Raw genomic sequence first — 20,442 nt, 5'->3', positions numbered from 1 at the left:
CAAAGTCTTACTATCAGTTTATTAGAGCAAAGATAAAAATTAATAATAAGGAACAAATAAAAATGAGAAAAATATATTCAGTTAAAATACTTCAACCCCATTTAAACATTAAAAAAAAAAATTAAGTCAATAGAGACAAACTAATCTATAAAAAATCTGACAGTTTTTTGGAAAAGTTTAACCAATGTACATTAATTGCCACAATAAAAAAAAACTGAAATAGCATGAAAACTATGCTAGCTACCAAATACTTATTAATCAAACAAAGAGATATAGCAGCCACCAAGACTATAAACTTGGCCTCTTAAAATCTTAGAGGATGAGAAAGAAGTATCATCACACAAAACAGAGAAGTAGTGAAGTTTAAGAGAGTTTTGATGAAAGCCCTTTAAATAAGGTCATCCCAAAGGCATTTCAGGATGAAACTGAAAAAAAGACAATAACCAGGCTGAAGACAGGAAAAGATCTGCAAAGATTCTCATAACTAGTTCCTTTATATCTCAAGAACAGTAGAGCTACTGTATTTGGACACCTAAATCTTGAATGCTTATAGGGGAGGCAGAAAGGGCACTGAAGAGAATAAGTATGAGAAAAAGAACTATATTAGACCAAAGCGACCCAGAGGAGATCTATGTTGGAGATCACATAGTTGTAAGGGAGTTTTTGATATTTTATAAGTAACTGAAGGAGGGTATGGATGGAAAAAATCTAATGACTTATTACTGCCTCTGAAAGGTGACCAAGAGAATATTATATGTGCTTCCTTTCCTATTTATATAAAATAAGCTATATGCATATTGATGGCACATCAATGAAAGAAGTTATTAGAAAAGTCTGGTTTTGCAAGTGATATTTCATAATAGACTGCATCTTTTGATTTTTGTTAATTATAAATATCATTTGATTCAGTAGAGGCATCATTACTCTAAATGTTCTCCTTCACAAGATATTTCTCATATATATACCAAAAAATAAACAAGATACTTTAAAAGGAACAATAGGAAAGAAAATCTAATTTAATGGATCTTCTGACTGCTTATGTTAAGCAAAGTATGAAATAGGGTTATATGTACTATCTATCTCTATCTATATCTATATATATGCCATGGGGGAGATTTAATGCAGAATCTTAATGGTAGAAAAAAATCTCAACTGATGCTTAGGTCCTCCAATTATTCATGTTGAGAGATGACATTGTGTTGATAGCATATGGAACACTGGAATATCTCCTAAATAAGATTCATAATCACTCAAAAGAACTTAGCTTAACATCTATAAAGGAATAGTGTTCATTATTCAGATATGCAGTTGGATTAGCCATTTACACAATTGATACTTTTGTTGCTAGATAGATAACTGATGACTAGCCCATTACTCCATTGGTACCTTCATAATATTAAGAAAACATGAGGAAGATCTTTAATATTTTGACTTGACCACTTATGATGAACTTAAGGAAGGACATGGATGACAATAACACAAGATGGATCTATATCATAGGGAAAATACCACAGTGATGAGGAAGGAAGGAACAAATGAATGAAAGAAAAGAAATATTAAATTTGCCAGACAATGTGCACTTTATGAATATTTTCTCATTTGATCTTCACAAAACTCTGAGAGATAGGTGCTATTATTATTCCCATTTTACAGTTAAGGAAACTGAGGCAAATGGAAATTAAATGTCCAAGATCACAAAGCTAGAAAGTACTTAATACTGCCTTTGAACTCAGATCTTCTTGACTTCAGGCCCAGAGCTCGATCCATTTATACCACCTACCTCTCTCTATAGGAAGTTATGAGAAAGGAATGTTAAGACAAATGATTTGTCCAAAAGTATGGAGATAAGTAATGAAAGTCCTCATGTGTGAGGAATAACAAAAAGACAAATTTGGTTGAAACATTAAACTAAGTAAAGGACAAAATGACTGTCCTTTTTATTAATCGTTTGATATTTTTGGTTAATAGTTAATAGTTTGCCTTTTTAAATTTTCCCCTTTCTGTCAGACCTGTGATTTCATCAATATACTGGGATCTCAGGGAGAAACGAACACTGGTGTAGAGAAATTCTCTATCAATGCAAATTAGCACCTTTTTTTTCAAATTTTGGTTTTAGAAATTGCCTGGAGCCCTGAGAGATCAGGTGACTTGATCACAGACTGTCTTGAATGCAGGTCTTCCCAGCTCCCAGAGGCTAGTACTCTACTTACTAAACTACTCTGTTTATCTCACTTTTCACTTGATAAACTTAAGAGTATTTCAAAATACTAATTGGATTTTTCAGGTTCATATTTGAATCCATATAATTCAATGTACATTCATAAGTAGGTACTGTGCTATTTTTAAAAATACATATATTATGTGTCTGTCTATTGTAATTTCAGAACATTTGTAATCTTGAAAGGCTTTCAGTGATATTAATGTAGTAATCTACATTTTTCTCTTAGGTTTTTACTGGAATCTTCACAGCAGAAATGTTTCTCAAGATAATTGCCATGGACCCCTATTATTATTTCCAAGAAGGCTGGAATATTTTTGACGGTTTAATTGTCAGCCTTAGTTTAATGGAGCTTGGCCTGGCAAATGTAGAAGGACTTTCTGTACTCAGATCATTCAGACTGGTAAATGAATTGCTTATATTTAATGGTGACAAAAGATTGTGTTATATTTTTAATGTTTATATAATTTTATTATTAATGGATCTTTACTTTTAAGCAATGATAGAATATTAAAATATCTATCATAAGATGGAAAATTGAACTTCACTAATATCTGTTACCTATAGCTTTATTTTCTGCAAGTATATAGTTTAAAATTCTCAGATGAACTTCAGTGAGATTTTTTTTTCATTTTAGAAAATGATACTTTTCTTTTGTATTTAAAACAATGGCTTAAGTTTATGGGCCTGTTAATAATGGAGGAAGGAAGAAGTTATTAAATTAATTATGTCTCCAAAATTCTCATTAAATCTTTGTGGGTTTTATGGAGGATAGATTTTGGTAAATTTTTTCTTTAAATTTTCTTGGTTCTTGATAAACAATGTTTTTGTGCACATTTTATCTTCAAGACAATTGGTTTCAAATTCTAGTGGCAAGATCAATTTAAATCCCCCCCACCTTTTTCTTTTTTTTTGTCAAAATGAAGGTTTCTGTTGTTCTTTTCTCCAGGAGATGGTGGCTCTTATTTGAAAATTAACTGGAAAGAGAACCTGAAGCCAGAAGAGAAGATAGGGAATTGAAATGTAATAAAAGAATTCCAGCTCAATTTAGAAATGATTGTTGCCTATCTCCTATGGCTAAATAATTGATTGATTTGATTTTAAGAGTATAAATTCACTATACTGAGCCCATGACTTGGTACATATATTCAGCCAAATGTTTTTAGTGTGTAAATTATTTTCTAGGACTAACTTAACTTTGATAGATATTTGATATACATATGATTCAACATTAAACTGATCCTTCTGACATTTATGAAAAAAATTATTGCTGTTACTTAATTATAAATGATACTTTAGTGACCTGAAAGAGCTAATACAAAGTCTCTAACATACTGGTAGGCAGCAATTTATATACTTCTAATAGTTGACTAAATTATTGAAAAAATATCCTGACAAAGTAGGGATATATAGATATTAATCCTTTAGTAAAATGAAACTTTTGGAAAATATAGCTGGAAGTTAAAACAAAGTGTATGAGACTTTTTTATGGATTAAAAGTTATTTGTATTTTATCTTCTGTCATTTACATTTTAATATTTTTTAAACATTTCTGGATCTGAGAAATAATCAGTAAACAAGCTTTAAAATATACATGACTGAACTTTTTAGTCATTTCCAGATTGTGTAAGAATTCCTTTATTGATCATAAATTCATCAAATCCTCTTCTGGTTTCAATGCAGGAAATATATAATGCAGTTGGGCCTTTAAGAATTTAATTGTCAAACAGATAACTTTATATTGTATCCTAGTGAGAGTAGGGCGCTACTGGAGTTTACTGAGATAGGAAATGGGGAGCTGATTTGCCCAAACCAGCATTTAAGGAACGTTACCTTGCTATCTATATAGAAAATGGATTGGAGAGAGATACTTTTAGTAAGGAGACAAATTAGGAAGACATTGCAATGTTCCAGATGAGAAATGATAATGGCCTGAGCTAGGTTGAGTGGAAATAAGGGGATTTGTGCAAGAGCTGTTGTGGAGATAGAAACAATAAGATTTGAAAACAGAGTATATATTTAGATAAGGTCTTGTAGATAATTTCTAGCTATGAATCTGCGTGAATGGAAGGATGATAGTACTTTTGGCATAAAGAAAGAAGTTTAGAAAAGATATGGATTTGGGAGTTATGTTTTGGCCATCAGTACAGATGAAATTATAGGATCCTGAAACAGGGAAGAGTAATTAGATATGAGAAATGTTGTAGAGGTACAATCAACAAAGTTTGACAGCTGATTGGATTATGAAGTCAGAGAGAAGAATCAAGGATAACTCCAAAGTTGTAAGAGTTGTAAACTTTGGTTACTTGAACAGAAAAGTTGGGATGTTTATTATGCAATTGGAAAAATAGAACTAGATATTCTGAGTGAGATTATTGTTAAAAATAGAGTTTTGGGAATCATCTGCATAGAAACGAAGCCATGGGAGGAGATAAAATCACCAAGAAAGCATGTATAGAAAGAAAATGCAGGAGAGCCTAGCAGAGAACTTAGAAGGATATTCATATTAGAAGAGATAAGAGATGGATAAAAATCCAGAGGTGGATGATGAGCCAGTAAATGAGGCTGAGAAGGAGCAATCAGATAGGGAGGAGGAGAAGAACCAACAAATGTTGTCAGAAAGGTTTAAGTCAGGAAAGAATATTCACAAGGAAGTCAAAAATATATGATGCTACAGAGCCTATAGGAAAGAGGCCATCTGATCTCAGTTGAGAGATCATTAATAACTTAGCAGAGAGCCATTTTAGCCAAAAGTTAGAAACAAGATTACCCAGAATTGAGGAGTGATTGAGTAGGAAAGAAGTGGGAGCCATGAGTCTAACCAACTTTGTCACAATTTGACTATGAAATGGAAGATAAAAAATAATATCTTCTGAAATGGCTGTCAAGTGAAGGATTTCTCTCTTGTTTTTGCTTTTAAGTAGGGAGGCCATATTTGTAGGGAATGAATCCAGTAAACAGGGAGAGATTAAAGATGGAAGAGCGTGAGGAAAAGAGGGGAAAAGCAATCTTCCAAAGGAGAAGGGGGACATGAGATCAAAGGCACTAGTATATGTTAGAATTCTTACAAGATGCTAAGTCAGTTATCTAATTTAGCATGGTACTTTACAGTTCTCTAGTTCACTAATGTACTTAGTACTTATTAGAGTTCTACAATATTCACACCTTTAAGAGAGCATATATAAGCTAGGAGCCTCAATCAGGATTCAGTCTGCGATATTCAGAAGTCAAAAAGGACAAGCCCACTCTTGGAGGAGGAGACAGATTCATTCCATATTCCACCTTTGTGTTGGCTGGAGACATTCAGAGGGAGCTAGAGGCTGAAGCTGGCAGAGGCAAAAGACTAGCGGCAGGAGCTCTCGGAACCAAGGAGAGAGAGAGAGATAGGTCTCTAAGAAAGTTAACTGGGCCCAAGGAAGGAGACAACACTTGAAAGAGAAAATAAAGGATTTGGACTTTAATCTCTGGCTGCATTTGGGGTGATTACTCTGAACTGAAACTAAGGCTGCCTCCAGAAGCCCCCCAAGAAACCTGCTCATAGAGAACATTAAATTTTAAAGAAGAGCATTACAAGTATAATGCTTGGTCTTGGCAAATAGAAGGGTCATCTCTTTTTCAGGGACCTTAAGAGAGGAGGAGAGAATGGGGACATATAGAAAACTTTTGAAGTGCTGAGTAAGATGAATGTCCTCGATTTCTTGGTAAAGTAGGTAGCAGGTATTTTGTTTGAGGGGCAGGGAGATGGTTGTTGGTAACTCAAGAAGAGAAAATTAATGTTTGGAACAGCTGGTGCTTGTAAGAAAATAAAGGCTCAAGAAAAATAGAAGCGTTCTTCTGTGGTAGCAGTTGACAAAAATATAAATTTATCATAAATCCATTTAACACTGTTATATAACTTTATTTGGTGACATTAAGCAGTACTGAAGTAGGAACAGAAAAGGTAGATGATGGAAGTAACCCATGGATGAGAATTAGAAAGGCTTAAGAGTCATTAGAGCAAGTGATGGACCCAAGATCAAGGAACAGTGCAGATGCACATAGATTAAGTGGATTGAGAATGTGAAAGAAAGAAAGCAAGGATGATGCTTCAGAAGAACAGAAAGGGATGGAGAAAATGAAGATTGCATTGAATTCAGAGAAAAGATTTAGGAGAAATGAGGCAGAGGGGTGAGGGAAAATAAGGATACTTATGATCATAGAAGTGAATATCAGAGTTCATGATTGTGCAGTTGGCACAGCTCTAGGTGGCAATGAGATATAAGCTGTGGCTACTCTTGAATAATTGAGGTGGAGCTGAAAATGTAGGTCATGGAAGTCAAAAATAATTGTCAGGTTATTGAAGGAGGGAGACATCAACATTTTTACTGAAGTTCCAAAATATGAAGACAGAAGAGGTAGTGGGAAGAAGATACTCGATTCCTTGAGAAAGAAGGCAAATCTATTGCATTAAGGATTTGGGCCAGATATGATAAACAGATATAGAGATCTTTAGTGGAGAAAAGGTTCCTGTGTGATATTGGTAGAATTAAGCTTTGAAAATGTCAACAAGGAGCAAATAATATTATTTTTCCTCTTCTTCCCTTTGGTCCAATGTGTCAGGAGCATAAGATGATCAACCTATATTTTTGATGGTAGTAAGAGAGGCAGTATCTCCTGATAGTACAAAGTTTATGAGAATTCAAGATAACTGAAGAGCATAAAAGGAAAAAGTTGTATACGAAAAGGATTATTTTTAAGAATTATAGCAGAGGTTCCAAAGGATAGAGGATACATGGCCTGTTGGAATAGGAAGAAAGAAGAAGGGAAGGATTTAAGAGGAAGATGACATAGTTGAATGGAGATGTTAATTTATAGCAACACTGTTCTGTCACCAAAGAAGTAGGCTCATTGTAGAGTGCTGCTGAAATTGAAATATTATTGAAAATATATTGAAATTATTAAAATAGTAGATATAGTAATAATTACTTCATACTTCAAAAACCATAATTACTTCAGAAATAAACTTTCATGTACATAATGTGCATATACACAAACATTATATATATAAAGATTTGTAAAGTGTTTCATGTATATTCTCTCAATCCTTCAATAAAACTATAAGGTAAGTAATACTATCCTCATTTTACAGAAGAAAAAACTGAGATTGAAAGTGAATAGCTGACTTTCCTGTGATCTCAAAATCATTAAGTGTAAGGGGAAGAATTCAAACCCAGCTCTCTCCTGACTATAGCTGTACTAAGCTTTGTATAGCACCTTGTTTCTTTTCAGTATGTGGACCAAAATAGCAGGAAACAGATAAGGAACAGAGGTAATATATTCAGTAGCCACTAATGGGAAAGCATACCAATAATCCATTTCCCAAAAAAATCTAGATATGAGTGAGAAACAGAACTTCATTAGTCACAGTAACAGCTTTTATTTTTTTGTTAATGCTTTTTTCCCCTTAGCTTCGAGTTTTCAAGTTGGCAAAATCTTGGCCCACGTTGAATATGTTGATAAAGATCATTGGTAACTCAGTCGGGGCTCTGGGAAACCTGACCTTGGTACTGGCCATCATTGTCTTCATTTTTGCTGTGGTCGGCATGCAGCTCTTTGGCAAGAGCTACAAAGAATGTGTCTGCAAGATCTCCAATGACTGTGAATTGCCACGCTGGCACATGCATGACTTCTTCCATTCCTTCCTGATTGTGTTCCGGGTACTGTGTGGAGAATGGATAGAGACCATGTGGGACTGTATGGAGGTGGCAGGCCAAACCATGTGTCTTACTGTCTTCATGATGGTCATGGTGATTGGAAATCTAGTGGTATGTAGATGTATTTCTTCATTGTTTTAAAACCTCAAATGATGTACACCATTAAGAAAGATGCATGACTCAACTACCCTTTTAGGAAACGAAATTAATATTTTATATGGTTGGTTTTACATTACAGTGGAAAATACCACAGCTAGTATTCAATTATTCATAAAAAGAGGACAGGAATAGCTTGGATAATTGAAGTCCACAGAAAAACCAGAAATAGCTTTGAACCAATAGTTTCTGAATGCCCTCCTCCATTTGTAATGATCACTTTTTGTTTTGTATAAATATCATTTTTAGTTTTCTCTTCTAGATTCTGTGCTAAGTGCTCAAATATGCTCACAAGCATGAGTTTGAAATGTTTCAAATCTAGGTTTCCTGCTGTCTCAGAGTTCAAAAGCTATAATAAAGTGGGGGAAATTCATCTTCACACCTTTTTATTAAATATTTTTTTCCCTAAGTAAGGTAAAAACAATTTTGGCAATTAAAAAAAAGAAATTGAGTTCAAATTCTCTCCCTCATCCCTTCTCCTCCTCCCTTCTTGAGAAGGCACACTTTTAAAAGCATGCAAGGCATTTGGTTATTAAAAATTTGTTTTCCATCAAAGTATCTTTTGTCAATAGAAAAATAAATGTATTGGGAGTGGGGTGGTGGGAGAGTGGAATACATATATGAAGATAGAGTCTCTCAATTTCTTTGAAACCTGGAAATACTTGGATGAACTGATTCAGAGAAAAGTGAACAGAATAAGAACGATTTAGACAGTAATAAGAACACTAAAAACAAACCTAGAAAAACCTAAGAGTTTGATCAACACAGTGACCAACCATGGTTCCAGAAGTCAATGATGATGGACATGAATAAGAATCATGTAGTATGGGAAAATATGAATGAGTTGGAGGGAATATAAAATTGATAAAAATACAGATCCAATTAAGGAATGAGAAACTACTGAAGCTTTTTGATTAGTGAAATAACTTTAAAAAAAACAGTATTTTAGGGAACTGACTGCTAATGATATATGTAAGATGAACTAGAAGGAGAAAATACTGATCACATAATAGAAAATACAAGTTTACTAAAAATCAAACTCACCTCTTCAATTAACACATCTTTATATTTATATGTCAAGTTGAAAAGAGAAATATAGTTTCCTAGGGCAGTTAGCCCATGGATTTTATCTTGATAAACATACAAAATTAAAATTAGACACTAAAGATAATACTAAGCAATCATTTTAATTTTATCCTTCTTTTCATATTTTTGTGTATTTTATAACAATGCTTTATATAAAACATAGAAAAGTCTGATTTTTATAATAATAAAAATTATATACCCCAAAAATGTTTTATTTATATCTTACATAGAAATTGAATATAATAAAATTCTTTAGAAATTAATACTCAAATAAAAAACAACTTCTCATGTAATATCTCTAGGGATATTGCCTAATAACTTTGACTCTTTCGAAGTCATCGATAAAATGTGAATGTATATGGTTTCAATGTGAATTCATTGAAAATTATACTGAGATGGCCAATTTCCTGACTTAAAATTGTCAGTCTTTGCTAAAGTTCTTGACTTTGATACTTAAATTTTGTTTTATATTTTATCAGACTTCTCTGCTTTGATAGATGAAGTATTTACAATCATTTTAGCAAGATATTCTAACATGGGTCACAGAAAATAGCTGTTGATACAATCATTGTGTTAGAAATATATTTAATCATACTGGAAACAATTAGACTTTCTGATACCTGTTTTCTTATTGCATTTTAGGTATTGAACCTGTTTCTAGCTTTGCTACTGAGCTCCTTTAGTTCAGACAACCTTGCTGCCACAGATGATGATAATGAAATGAATAATCTCCAGATTGCTGTGGGAAGGATGCAGAAGGGAATAGATTATGTGAAAAGAAAATTACGTGAATTTATCCAGAAAGCCTTTGTTAGAAAACAGAAAGCTTTGGATGAAATCAAACCACTTGAGGATCTAAACAATAAGAAAGACAGCTGTATTTCTAACCATACCACAGTAGAAATAGGCAAGGATCTGAATTATCTTAAAGATGGGAATGGAACAACCAGTGGAATAGGCAGCAGTGTTGAAAAATATGTTATTGATGAAAGTGACTACATGTCATTCATAAATAACCCCAGCCTCACTGTAACAGTACCAATTGCTGTTGGAGAATCTGACTTTGAGAATTTGAATACAGAAGAATTCAGCAGTGAATCAGATCTAGAGGAAAGCAAAGAGGTAGGGCTTTTAGAAATAAGAAATGTGTTGGTATTTTTTTGAACTTTTTTATGTTGTTGGACAATGCTAAATCTGTTTGTTTTTTGTTTTCTTTTTACTGAAAAAAGAAGTAATCTCTATCAACTATGGCAAGACTAATGATTGATATGTAAGTTCAGTATCAAAGATCCTGGTAATTTTGTTATTTCTATCAAATAATCATAATTTTGGATGTTTTATGATACTTAAAATAGTGAAATAATGTTGAATTTTCCTTCTTATGTGTTTTATCTTGTGGTTAATATAATGCTCTTGTAAAAGGTTTCTACTGATATACTAAATACCTATGGTTGGAATAATACTAAAATAGAAATCCTTCCCATAACAGTACCTTTAGTTTATATATCTTAAGTGTCTTTAAATGTAATGGAAAAATCTTTGATGAAAAAGTAATTGAATCTCTAGGGATATTACATCCTCAACTCTTCAAAAATCTTTGATATAAAGTGATTACATTTGGTTTCAATGTGGATTCACTGAATGTTAGATGGCCGGCCAATCTTATGACAATATTGTCAGCCTTGGCTAACTAAAGTCAGGTTTGGATTTTGACCTTAACATTCACATTTTGTCTTATATTTTATCAAAAAGGGTAATTGGGGAAAGGGAAATCTTTCCCCATAAAACTTATAGTCCTAATTGTGAATTTCCTGTTTTAAAGAAGTTTGACAAAGTGACAATTCCGCCTTGCAAAAGCCTAGAAATGAAGAGTTTGATTCTTTGCATTGTATAAAAGTATCTGTTTTATAAAAGGAATCTTTTAAGTCAGAGTTCTCTGAAGACACATAAGTGTTAATTTTTAGATCAAGCCAATTCCTACTTGAAAAGGGAAAAGATGGTGAAGAAGAGGGGGACACTTTAAAGATTTAAAGATAAAATATTAAAAATCGCTTCACTATCAAGTTCAAAAACACAGAAAGGCTCACAAAAAAGTAACTAACAAACCTGATTGGTTCAAGTTTACTTTTGGTTTTTCATTTCCTTTCTTGCTTTTCTGCAGAAAAAAATTAGCGATACCTTTGATTAGTAATAATGGTCTCCTATATTCTTTGATGCACCCTGAGTCATCACTACACTATTTAATGCAGGTAAAATAGAAAATGTTTTATTGTACTTGCTTCAATAAAATTTTAATTCATAGAGCCTAATTGCCACTTAGGATTTCTTGAGAACCACATGGACAATAAGAGGAAAAACAAATCTGAATTTCTTTTTAATATAAGAAATCTAGCTTACACACACACACACACACACACACACTCCACATATTGTCCCTATTAGTCTGTTAAGTGATGATAAAATGAAAACTGTACTAATAAGAAATGAATTTCAGCTCTGTACATTGCAATGACAGTATTTTAAAGCATTGACCAGACAGTTCATTTGTAAACAAAATTGATAGTTAAAATATGAGCTTTTGTTTTTGATGACAACATGGTTTATGAAGTGATCAGGGTTATAATATCACCATTAAATGCCAGTAGTAGTGTGAAATTTTTAAACAAACAAAAAAAGGAAGGATAGAGAAAGAGACAAAGAGAGAGAAACAGAGAGGGAGAGAGAGAGTTAGAGAGAGAAGGAAGAAAAAGAAAGAAAGAAAGAAAGAAAGAAAGAAAGAAAGAAAGAAAGAAAGAAAGAAAGAAAGAAAGAAAGAAAGAAAGAAGGAAGGGAGGATAAGAAAGAAGGAAGGGAGGATAAGAAAGAAGGGAGGAAGGGAGGATAAGAAGGAAGGGAGGAAGGGAGGAAAAGAAGGAAGGGAGAGAGGGAGAGAAGGAAAGAAGGAAGGGATAAAGAAAAAAAGGAGAAAGGAAAGAAAAAACTTTTTAATTTAAGTGCTTCTATAAAATATAAACAGTATAGTTAGCATTGCCAACATTGCTGAGATAAGTTATGAAAATGTACCAATATTGTAGCCTAGAAAAACAGCTGCTGATATGAAGAATGTTATTCTTAAATATAATAGTCATCTACAATAAATGTTTTTATTCTCAGGTTTCTGAACTTTTAAAAAACATTTTGATAACTGTATTTTATTATATTTATTTCTTTTGTAATCCTATATATTATAGTTTATTCATTTAAAAACATTATTCTAAAGACAAAGTCTTTAAACTTCAGTAAACTTCCAAATGGGTCCATGACACACACAAAAATTAGGAATCCCAGACTTTTCATTTGGTTATTATATTGGACCATGCTTAAAGAAAAAAAAAATGGGACCAATTTCTGACATTTAAAACTTATGTTTAGTTGCAGAGACTAAAATCAATCTTCCAAAGTGAAAATTCAATTGTATGAAAAATAAGCCAGCAAGATATGATTACTAAAATGGAAATATATATGTCCACCCCATAGCAGATATATTCTCTTTTAGTAAGTAAAGGTGATTTTTGTTTCATGCATATTCATGTTTCAAGATATTCAAACTAAACTGAATGTTCTCACACAATTAAACATTTTAAAAGTTCCTGTCACCTAATGAAACTTTTCAAGTGTAGTTCCTTTGAAAGATAAAGTAATTTTAATTAACAGCTTTAGTGTTTATTGGACTTCTTTGATCCAAAATATCATATTACTTTTTGCTCAGCTAGCCCAATGCAATAAAATCCAATAAGCATTTATTAAGCACCTACTATGTGCTAGACACTGTTCTAAGAGCTGGGTATACAGTTAAAAAGAAAGACAATCCCTGCCCTCAAGTAGGTGCCAATCTAATGGAAGTCAACCCCACTAATTTGATATAGCTTGAAATTAGGAAAACTACACTTAGCTCTGTTTCTCCTGATTCTTTGTTTACTTAAATGTTTGATTTTGATTGAACATTTTTTTTTTTAAGAATCACATATGTTATGTAAAATAACCTGGAAGCTACTATTAAGTTGAAATTCATTGTGGGAGTTTAACCTATAGGTTCCCCATTGGAAGAGTGTAAACCAGCCACCTTGCTTACGGATTCTCTTTCCCTTTTCTTACTGTGTTGCTAGATTTGTTAATTCAATTCAGTATAAATTATTAAGGACCTGCTCTGTGTAGGAAATATGGTTAAAATGCAAATTTTGAAGAAACTTTTCACTTATAACTTTTTTTAAAAATTAAACCTTTTAAAGGTAGGTGTAAATTTAAATTTGTTTATTCATTTATTTTTGCCTTCCATGCAATAGCAAAAAGTGAAAAACTGAAATAGATGTTTAGAAAATTTATTTTCTGAACCTGGCTGCCTCTAATGTGACAGGATATAAACATTCTATTGGGTATATTGGGGTAGGAGGTGTAGGTTGTTCTTTCCAAAGAGCTAAAAAAAAAAAAAAAAAAGTTTAAAAATAAAGTAAGAAAAAGCAAAATGGGAGATTATCTTAAAAGGAAGCAGTATCTTAATGCTTTCAGATCAAGAATATTTTCAGTAGTTTTTACCATGGTGTTTAAAAAATTATATATATATATATATATATATATATAAAACTAACAAATAACTTTTGCCAGGATATGTTTTTAAATCATGGTCCCTGCTTCCAGCTTTTAGATACTATTGAAGAATACATTTTAGGATACTTTCACTAAAAGTTATACTTCAAGGAATACTTTTGAATTAAAATTGGAACGTGTTTCAGATCTATTTTAATCCTGCATAAGATGTTTTTGCATACAACACTAGAATCTTACTACAGCATTTCCTTGGAGATATTGCAGGTTTGGTTCCAGATCACCACAATAAAGCAAATGCCACAATAAAAGGAATCACAAAAATTACTCAGTTTCCCAGTGCATATAAAAATTATGTTTACACCATACTATGGTCTATTAAGTATTTAATAGTATTATGTCTAAAAAAGCAATATACATACTTTAATTAAAAAATGCTAACCATTATATGAACCTGCAGCCAATTGTAATCTTTTTGCTAGTAGAGGGTCTTTCCTGGATGTTTATGACTGGATGCTCAGGATTGCTGAAGGTTGGGATAGCTGTGGTAATTTTCTCAAAATAAGACCCAATGAAGTTTGCTAAATGGATTGACCCTTCCTTTTAGTCAGACACCTAGAGCCAGGCCATTGTAGGATTATTAAATAGCCTAATTTCAATATTGTACCTCAGGAAATAGGGATTCCCTTGGAGAGGGAGAGAGACAGGGGAATTGCTAGTCAGTGCAGCAGTCAAGAGGCAAAATTTATCAATGAAATTGGTTATTTTAAGTGGTCACAGTTTGTGATGTACCAAAACAATTGGAAAGTAACATCAAAGATCGCTGATCACAGATCACCATAACAGATATAATAATATTGAAAAGAGGTGAAGTATTGCAAGAGTTGCCAGATTGTAACACAGAAACAAGATATGAGTACATGCTGTTGGAAATGCTTGAACAGAGTTGCCACAAACCTTTAACTTATAAAAACAAAACAAAACAAAAAAATGAAATATCTGTAAAGCACATAAATACAAGGAACACATATACATAGAGACATTAAAGGAGATAATGTGGAGTTTAATATAAGGGAGGCTTATCATAGAACCTATGCAAGAGAGTATAATTATTGAGGAACCATAAACATTTTCTTAAAGGAAAATTATCTTCTGCTTGGATATCAGGAGGTCTCATGTCCCCTACCAAAAATAGCTTTAGAATAAGATTCCAGAGTATTTCAGCCATAGGTCAAATAATAGCAATTTATTTGTTCATTTATATTCTTCATCTCTATTCTTTTGTATTTAAAATAATTTGTTTTCATGCCTTTTGACTTGTAGTGATTGAATATATACTCTATTTTTTAGAGTTCAGTAAAAGAGATGTGTTGGGAAAAGTGTGTTGAAGTCATATTTGAATGCCTTTTTGTTCCAGTATAAAATTTAGCCATATCATATCATGAACTTCACTGCTTACCATTCTTACTTCTCACAGGGGTAGAGTCAAGCTGGAGCAATCAAGAATGCAGCTCTGGTGGTTTTTAACCAGACAGAGGCACGTGCCGCCACCACATTTACCCAGGTTACCTAAGCAAGTTATAAATGTATACTCACTTCTTCCTGACTATTGACTGGCCTGCATGCTCCTTAGCTGTGTTCCTTGCCCATCCATTGGCAGTATAGTAGAAACATGCACAGATGCTGTCTACGCTGTCATATAAGCATGGTCAGGCAAGACTGACAATTCTAACATTCTGTGATTTAACGGCTGATTTTTCTGTGTAGACTTTAATAGAAAGTTGTACTTAATAACAAAGTGCATGCCTTTTATTAATAATCTATTTTCCGTTATAGCATTACAGGGTTTTGAAGTTATTTAAAGGCCTAGTAGAGAAGACATGTAGGTATTTTATAAAGCAGTCATACAGAGAAAAAATGCCTTTCAAACTTCCTCTGCCCCAACTTTTAAAAAAATTCAAAAAATGTACTTTGCTAATAAAGCTAAGCTGCTATAACTTCAGCTATTTTCTACTTTGTGACAATTTTTTCCAAGATAATTTCCCAATTTAAACAATCCTTACACTAATGCAAGCTGTTCAAAGGATGATATAATTCTCTGAAAATGTAAATTAATTAAAACATGGCTGTCAAGAAGATAGATTCAGTTTCCATATGCTGGTCCATATTAAGGACAGCTGATAGTTAAAGAATAATACCAGTTTTATTTGGCATTTGACAGAAAGTACTTAAACATTTAAAAAATAATCCACTTACAAATTGTTTTAAAGGCAGGGTAATATTATGTATAGAATCCTGCCTAGGAATCAGGAAAACTTACTTCTGATCAATATTAGCTACATGATCATGAGTTATAAGACTATAAATTATAGTTAGTTGCTGATCTGAGAACTGAGTTTCCATACTATGTATGAGTGCCTATTCTGAAAAAAAAAAAAAAAAGTCTGGAAAAAAATAAAATTAAAGAATATTTTTAATTTTCTAACCCAATGATCTAAATATCATTAAATATTCCTTAAAATAAAAATATTTCCTTCAACATCTGGAAAATAATTATATGCTAAAAATTTTTTCTTCTCTCCATTTGTTTCTATCACTTCCCTCAATAAGTACATCTGCTAGTCATCTCAAGACTAAAATAGTTGATGATATCTTCTATATGTTCAGTTTTTAAATCAAGCACTGCATTTCAACCTATACTCAGTTAACAATTATAATAGTTGCCTGCAATTTTATTTTTTTAATTGTTTATTATTATTTTTTAAATGTTTTTTTTTTTTTTCAAATGAAGGATCTTACTTTATAACATCTTGGGAAAAATAAGGACAACACTTTCTTTGGCCTTCCATTTGATATGCTCATTTATTTTTTGTTTTAGTGAATAACATTTGTGTATGAAAATGTGCTTTTTAAGTGCTTTAAGAGCTTTAAGAAAGCTCATTTCTCTGGATCTCTGTTCTCTTATCTCTAAATCCCATTTAACAATTTGTATTTGAAAGGGTTAACAAATGTTAATTAATTCCCTATCATTTAGGTTCTCTTTCTCTTCTTTCAACAAGACTAGGGATTAACAAAATATCTTCAAGGCATGAATGTATCATTTTGTTCTTTAGACAATGTAACAATCTAATAAGCATATATTTAGCACCTATTATATGCCAGAGATTATACTAGGCAGTGGAGATGAAAAGAAAAGTGAAAGTCCAATCAATAAGAAGCTTCAAGTTTAGTTGAGGAGACAATAGAAGACAATTAACCTTGACTTTGTTTTTTAAAATATTATGATAATTGTAAAGACAATTGGTTTACTTTGTATTTTTTTGTATTTTATCTGGTGTATTTAAAAACATTATTCTGAGAAGAGGTCTGTAAGCCTTACTAGACAGCCAAAAAGGAGGGGCAGAGGACAACATGCTAGAAAAAAAAAATAATTAAAAACCCCTGGCATATAGCTATTTTAAAATAGATTCAAAAATAATATTTTTGTCTAATAGTGTCCAAGTCTTCATGACCTCATTTAGGGTTTTCTTGGCAAAGATACTGGAGTGATTTGCCATTTCCTTTTTCACCTCATTTTACAGATGAGAAAACTGAGGTAAACAGTGTTAAGTGACTTGCCCAGGTCACACATCTAGTGTCTGAGGCCAGATTTGAACTCAGCAAGATGAGTCTTCCTGACTCCAGGTCCAAATCTCTGTTCACTGTACCACTTAAATTTCTAAGATGCAAAATAGAAAATAATTTGGGGAAGAAGACACTAGCAATTGTCTTCTAGAAATTGCTAGAATATTGGAAGAATAGGAAAATCTTCATAATAAATGGAGCTGTTTTGAAGAAAAGTAAAAATCTTCAAAGGTCTAGGATCAGGAATAAGTAAATTCTAGGCATAGAGACAGCCTATGTAAAGGCAGACAGAATTGAAAGATCGAGCGTTGTGTAAGGGAGCAGTAAGGAAGCAGGTTGGCAGAACACAGAATACTTAAGGAGAAGTAATATGGAATCAATATGAAAAAATGGCCAAGAATCAGATCATGAAGAGATGCTAAAAAAAAAAAAAATGCATACTCTCAAAGCAGTTGACATTTTACTAAATAAATGTAAAATGTATCAAGAATAAATATGAAATGATTTCATACAACAGAGAGAATTAGGTAAGGTCTCACTTAGGTGGTAATATTTGAGCTGAATGTTGAACAGAGGTACATATTATAAGAGGCAAAGGTCAAGAGAGAGTACATTCCAAACATGGCAGACAACTTGTGCAAAGGCACAGCAGATCGAATCTTGTGTAAAGGAAATAAAATGTTAGCCTACTTGAGTAGAATAAAGATTGAATGAAAAGGAGGAATGTGTTATTTGCATATAAAGATAAACTGAAATGAGATTGAGATTGTGAATTATTTTTAAAGCCTGAGAGAGTGGTTTGTACTTCAACATAAAGGTAATAGGAAGCCACTTTCCTGAAGCTTCTTAAACAGGTATTATCAATTTGGCAGATCCATTAAGAATGGATCGAAGAGGAGAAGTGGGTTCAAAGAGACTAATTAGAAAGTTATAGTCCAGGAAAGACATGATAAAAGCCTGAAATAGTTAAGTTATAATATAAGTAGAGTTAAGGAGATGAATACAAGAGATATCATAGAGGTAAAAATGGACAAAATCTGGCAATGATCGGATGTAGGTGATGATGATGAGGTTTGGATTTGGGGAACCCAAATGAAATTAGGGTTTCTGGTGGTCAGGGAGTTAAATGAGGTCTAGTGGCAGGTTCGGGATTCAGGGAATCAAATGGAGCTCCCCTGCAACCCCTTGGGATTCAGCACAAGGGAAGGGAGTTTTGGGGACTCCCTTCTGGCAGCACAAAAGTTCTCTGTAAAGGAATTTATAGACCCGAAAACCTAGATTGATAAAAAGAGGTTTATTATGGGGATTGGAAGCATAAAGTCTGGTTAAGGAAATAGGTGAGGATAAAGAGAGGATGGCACTGGAAAAAAAAATATTATTCCAGCCGGCAGATCTATGGAAAATGGAGTTTTGCACTGAGAATGCAGTTCCCATTGGGCAGAAGGTCCTGCCAGTAAAAGGAACTGCAAAGGTCCATCTGCAAAGACTTTAGTTAATGGAAGCTCATTATATTGCTTGTGGGGGTTGGGAAACCCGAGCAGATCATCAGAATGGGGGCTGGGAGAGCCCAAGTTGACTCAGATCCCATAGGGGTTGGGACAAGCCCACATCTCCTATTGGAATTCAAAGGGATGCTTTTTGTGAATTTGTGAATCAAAGGCTCTGGCTTCCTGAACTGAAATGCCTCAGCCAGGAGGGGCTGGGAATCTGAAAGGAATCACAAATCAATAAAAAATATAGTTTCTTAAAGGGACCACAACCCGCTTCAATGAGAGTGAAAAAGATAACTCTAGTGTTGTTAGCTGGGTGTCTAGAAAGGTGATGAAACTCACTATGGAATTTGGGAAATTAGAAAGTATAGACTTAAAAAGAAGGACAATGAGTTCATTTTTGGAAATTTTGAGTTTGATATGATTGTTTAATATCCAGGTAATGTCAAACAAACATTTGGAGATTTGGAACCTGGAAAGAAAAGAGGACTTCATATGTAAATTTGGGAGTAATCTGTATATAGAGATGGTTCCTAAACCCAGGAAAACTGATGATAGAGAAGATGCTGCTTATTTTCAGTCAATTTCCAAAGATTATTGTCTCTTAAATTTTTACACTCACATTTCTCACCCCCCTTCCCCCAAACATTTCTTTTATGAAAGAAAGTTCCTGTGGAACATTGTCCATTATCTCAGAAATGACTCCAAAGCTTCCAAAGAAAGATCATGGGCTTGGACTCAGAGATCTGGGACAAAGTTCTGCCACTTAATTTATTAACTATGTAACACTGATCAAGTCATCCAATCTCTCTGGATCTCAGCTTCTTCATCTCTCAGAGGAGAGTGAGATTGATTTCTAGGGTTTCTTCCATTTCTAAATTCATAATACTATGATTTTTTAAATAAAAACTTTAAGGTTAATTTGAAGGGATCTATAGAAAGGTTGTGTTGGCTAGGGATTCCCCAGGGTTTCTCCATTTGAATGCTAAACCTGGCCCTCCTTGACAACTCTGAAGCCACTCTAATCCTATAATCCTTAAAGGAAACAATTTTCCAGGGAATGAATAAATTAGGGAAAATGGAACTTGTAAAAGAGTAGGAGACCTCTAACACCTTTATGGCAGAAAGATGAAAGATGTGTGTGTGTGTGCATCTCCATATCTATTTTTCAACAGAGAGAGAGAGAGAGAGAGAGATAAAGACAGAGAGAGAGAGAGAGACAGAGAGACAGAGAGACAGAGACAGAGACAGAAAGAAAGAAGAGAGAAATAGAAAATTTAGAACTATTATGTAACATGAAAAAATAAAATTGTGTTTTATAGGAAAAAAGAGGCAAAGATAAGGAGTAAGAGCATAACAGGCTTGGGGGTTTGACCAGTTTAAAGGCACAGAAATAAAAGATGTAGTGTCACAGGTAAGAAATAAAAAGAAGAGGCCATTTTGATTAGTTTGCAGACATGGGAGAGGGAATAATATTCAATGAGATTGGAAAGATAGGCTGAAATTAGATTGAATAGTGCTTTTATAGCTAACCAGAAAAGTTTACATTTTATCCTCAAGGCAATAGGGAATTTCAGCAGTTGATTCAGAAGGG

The 20,442-nt window shown here is 33.1% G+C and overlaps 1 protein-coding gene across 7 annotated transcripts in view; it reads left to right on the top strand.

Annotated features, from left to right (window-relative positions):
* SCN2A (sodium voltage-gated channel alpha subunit 2) overlaps positions 1-20,442 on the top strand; it is a 150,935-nt gene that overhangs the window by 88,511 nt on the left and 41,982 nt on the right. For all 7 annotated transcript variants that reach the window (XM_031960548.1, XM_031960552.1, XM_031960550.1 and 4 more), the window contains 3 exons: positions 2,448-2,621; positions 7,666-8,022; positions 9,796-10,275. In XM_031960548.1, the coding sequence (XP_031816408.1) occupies positions 2,448-2,621; positions 7,666-8,022; positions 9,796-10,275 (1,011 nt within the window). The remainder of the gene's footprint in view (positions 1-2,447; positions 2,622-7,665; positions 8,023-9,795; positions 10,276-20,442) is intronic.

This window comes from Sarcophilus harrisii, chromosome 3 (assembly GCF_902635505.1).
Source record: "Sarcophilus harrisii chromosome 3, mSarHar1.11, whole genome shotgun sequence".
Classification (NCBI taxonomy): Eukaryota; Metazoa; Chordata; class Mammalia; order Dasyuromorphia; family Dasyuridae; genus Sarcophilus; species Sarcophilus harrisii.
The sequence above is the reverse complement of the archived record's forward strand: the minus strand, read 5'-3'. Positions and strand labels throughout refer to the sequence as shown.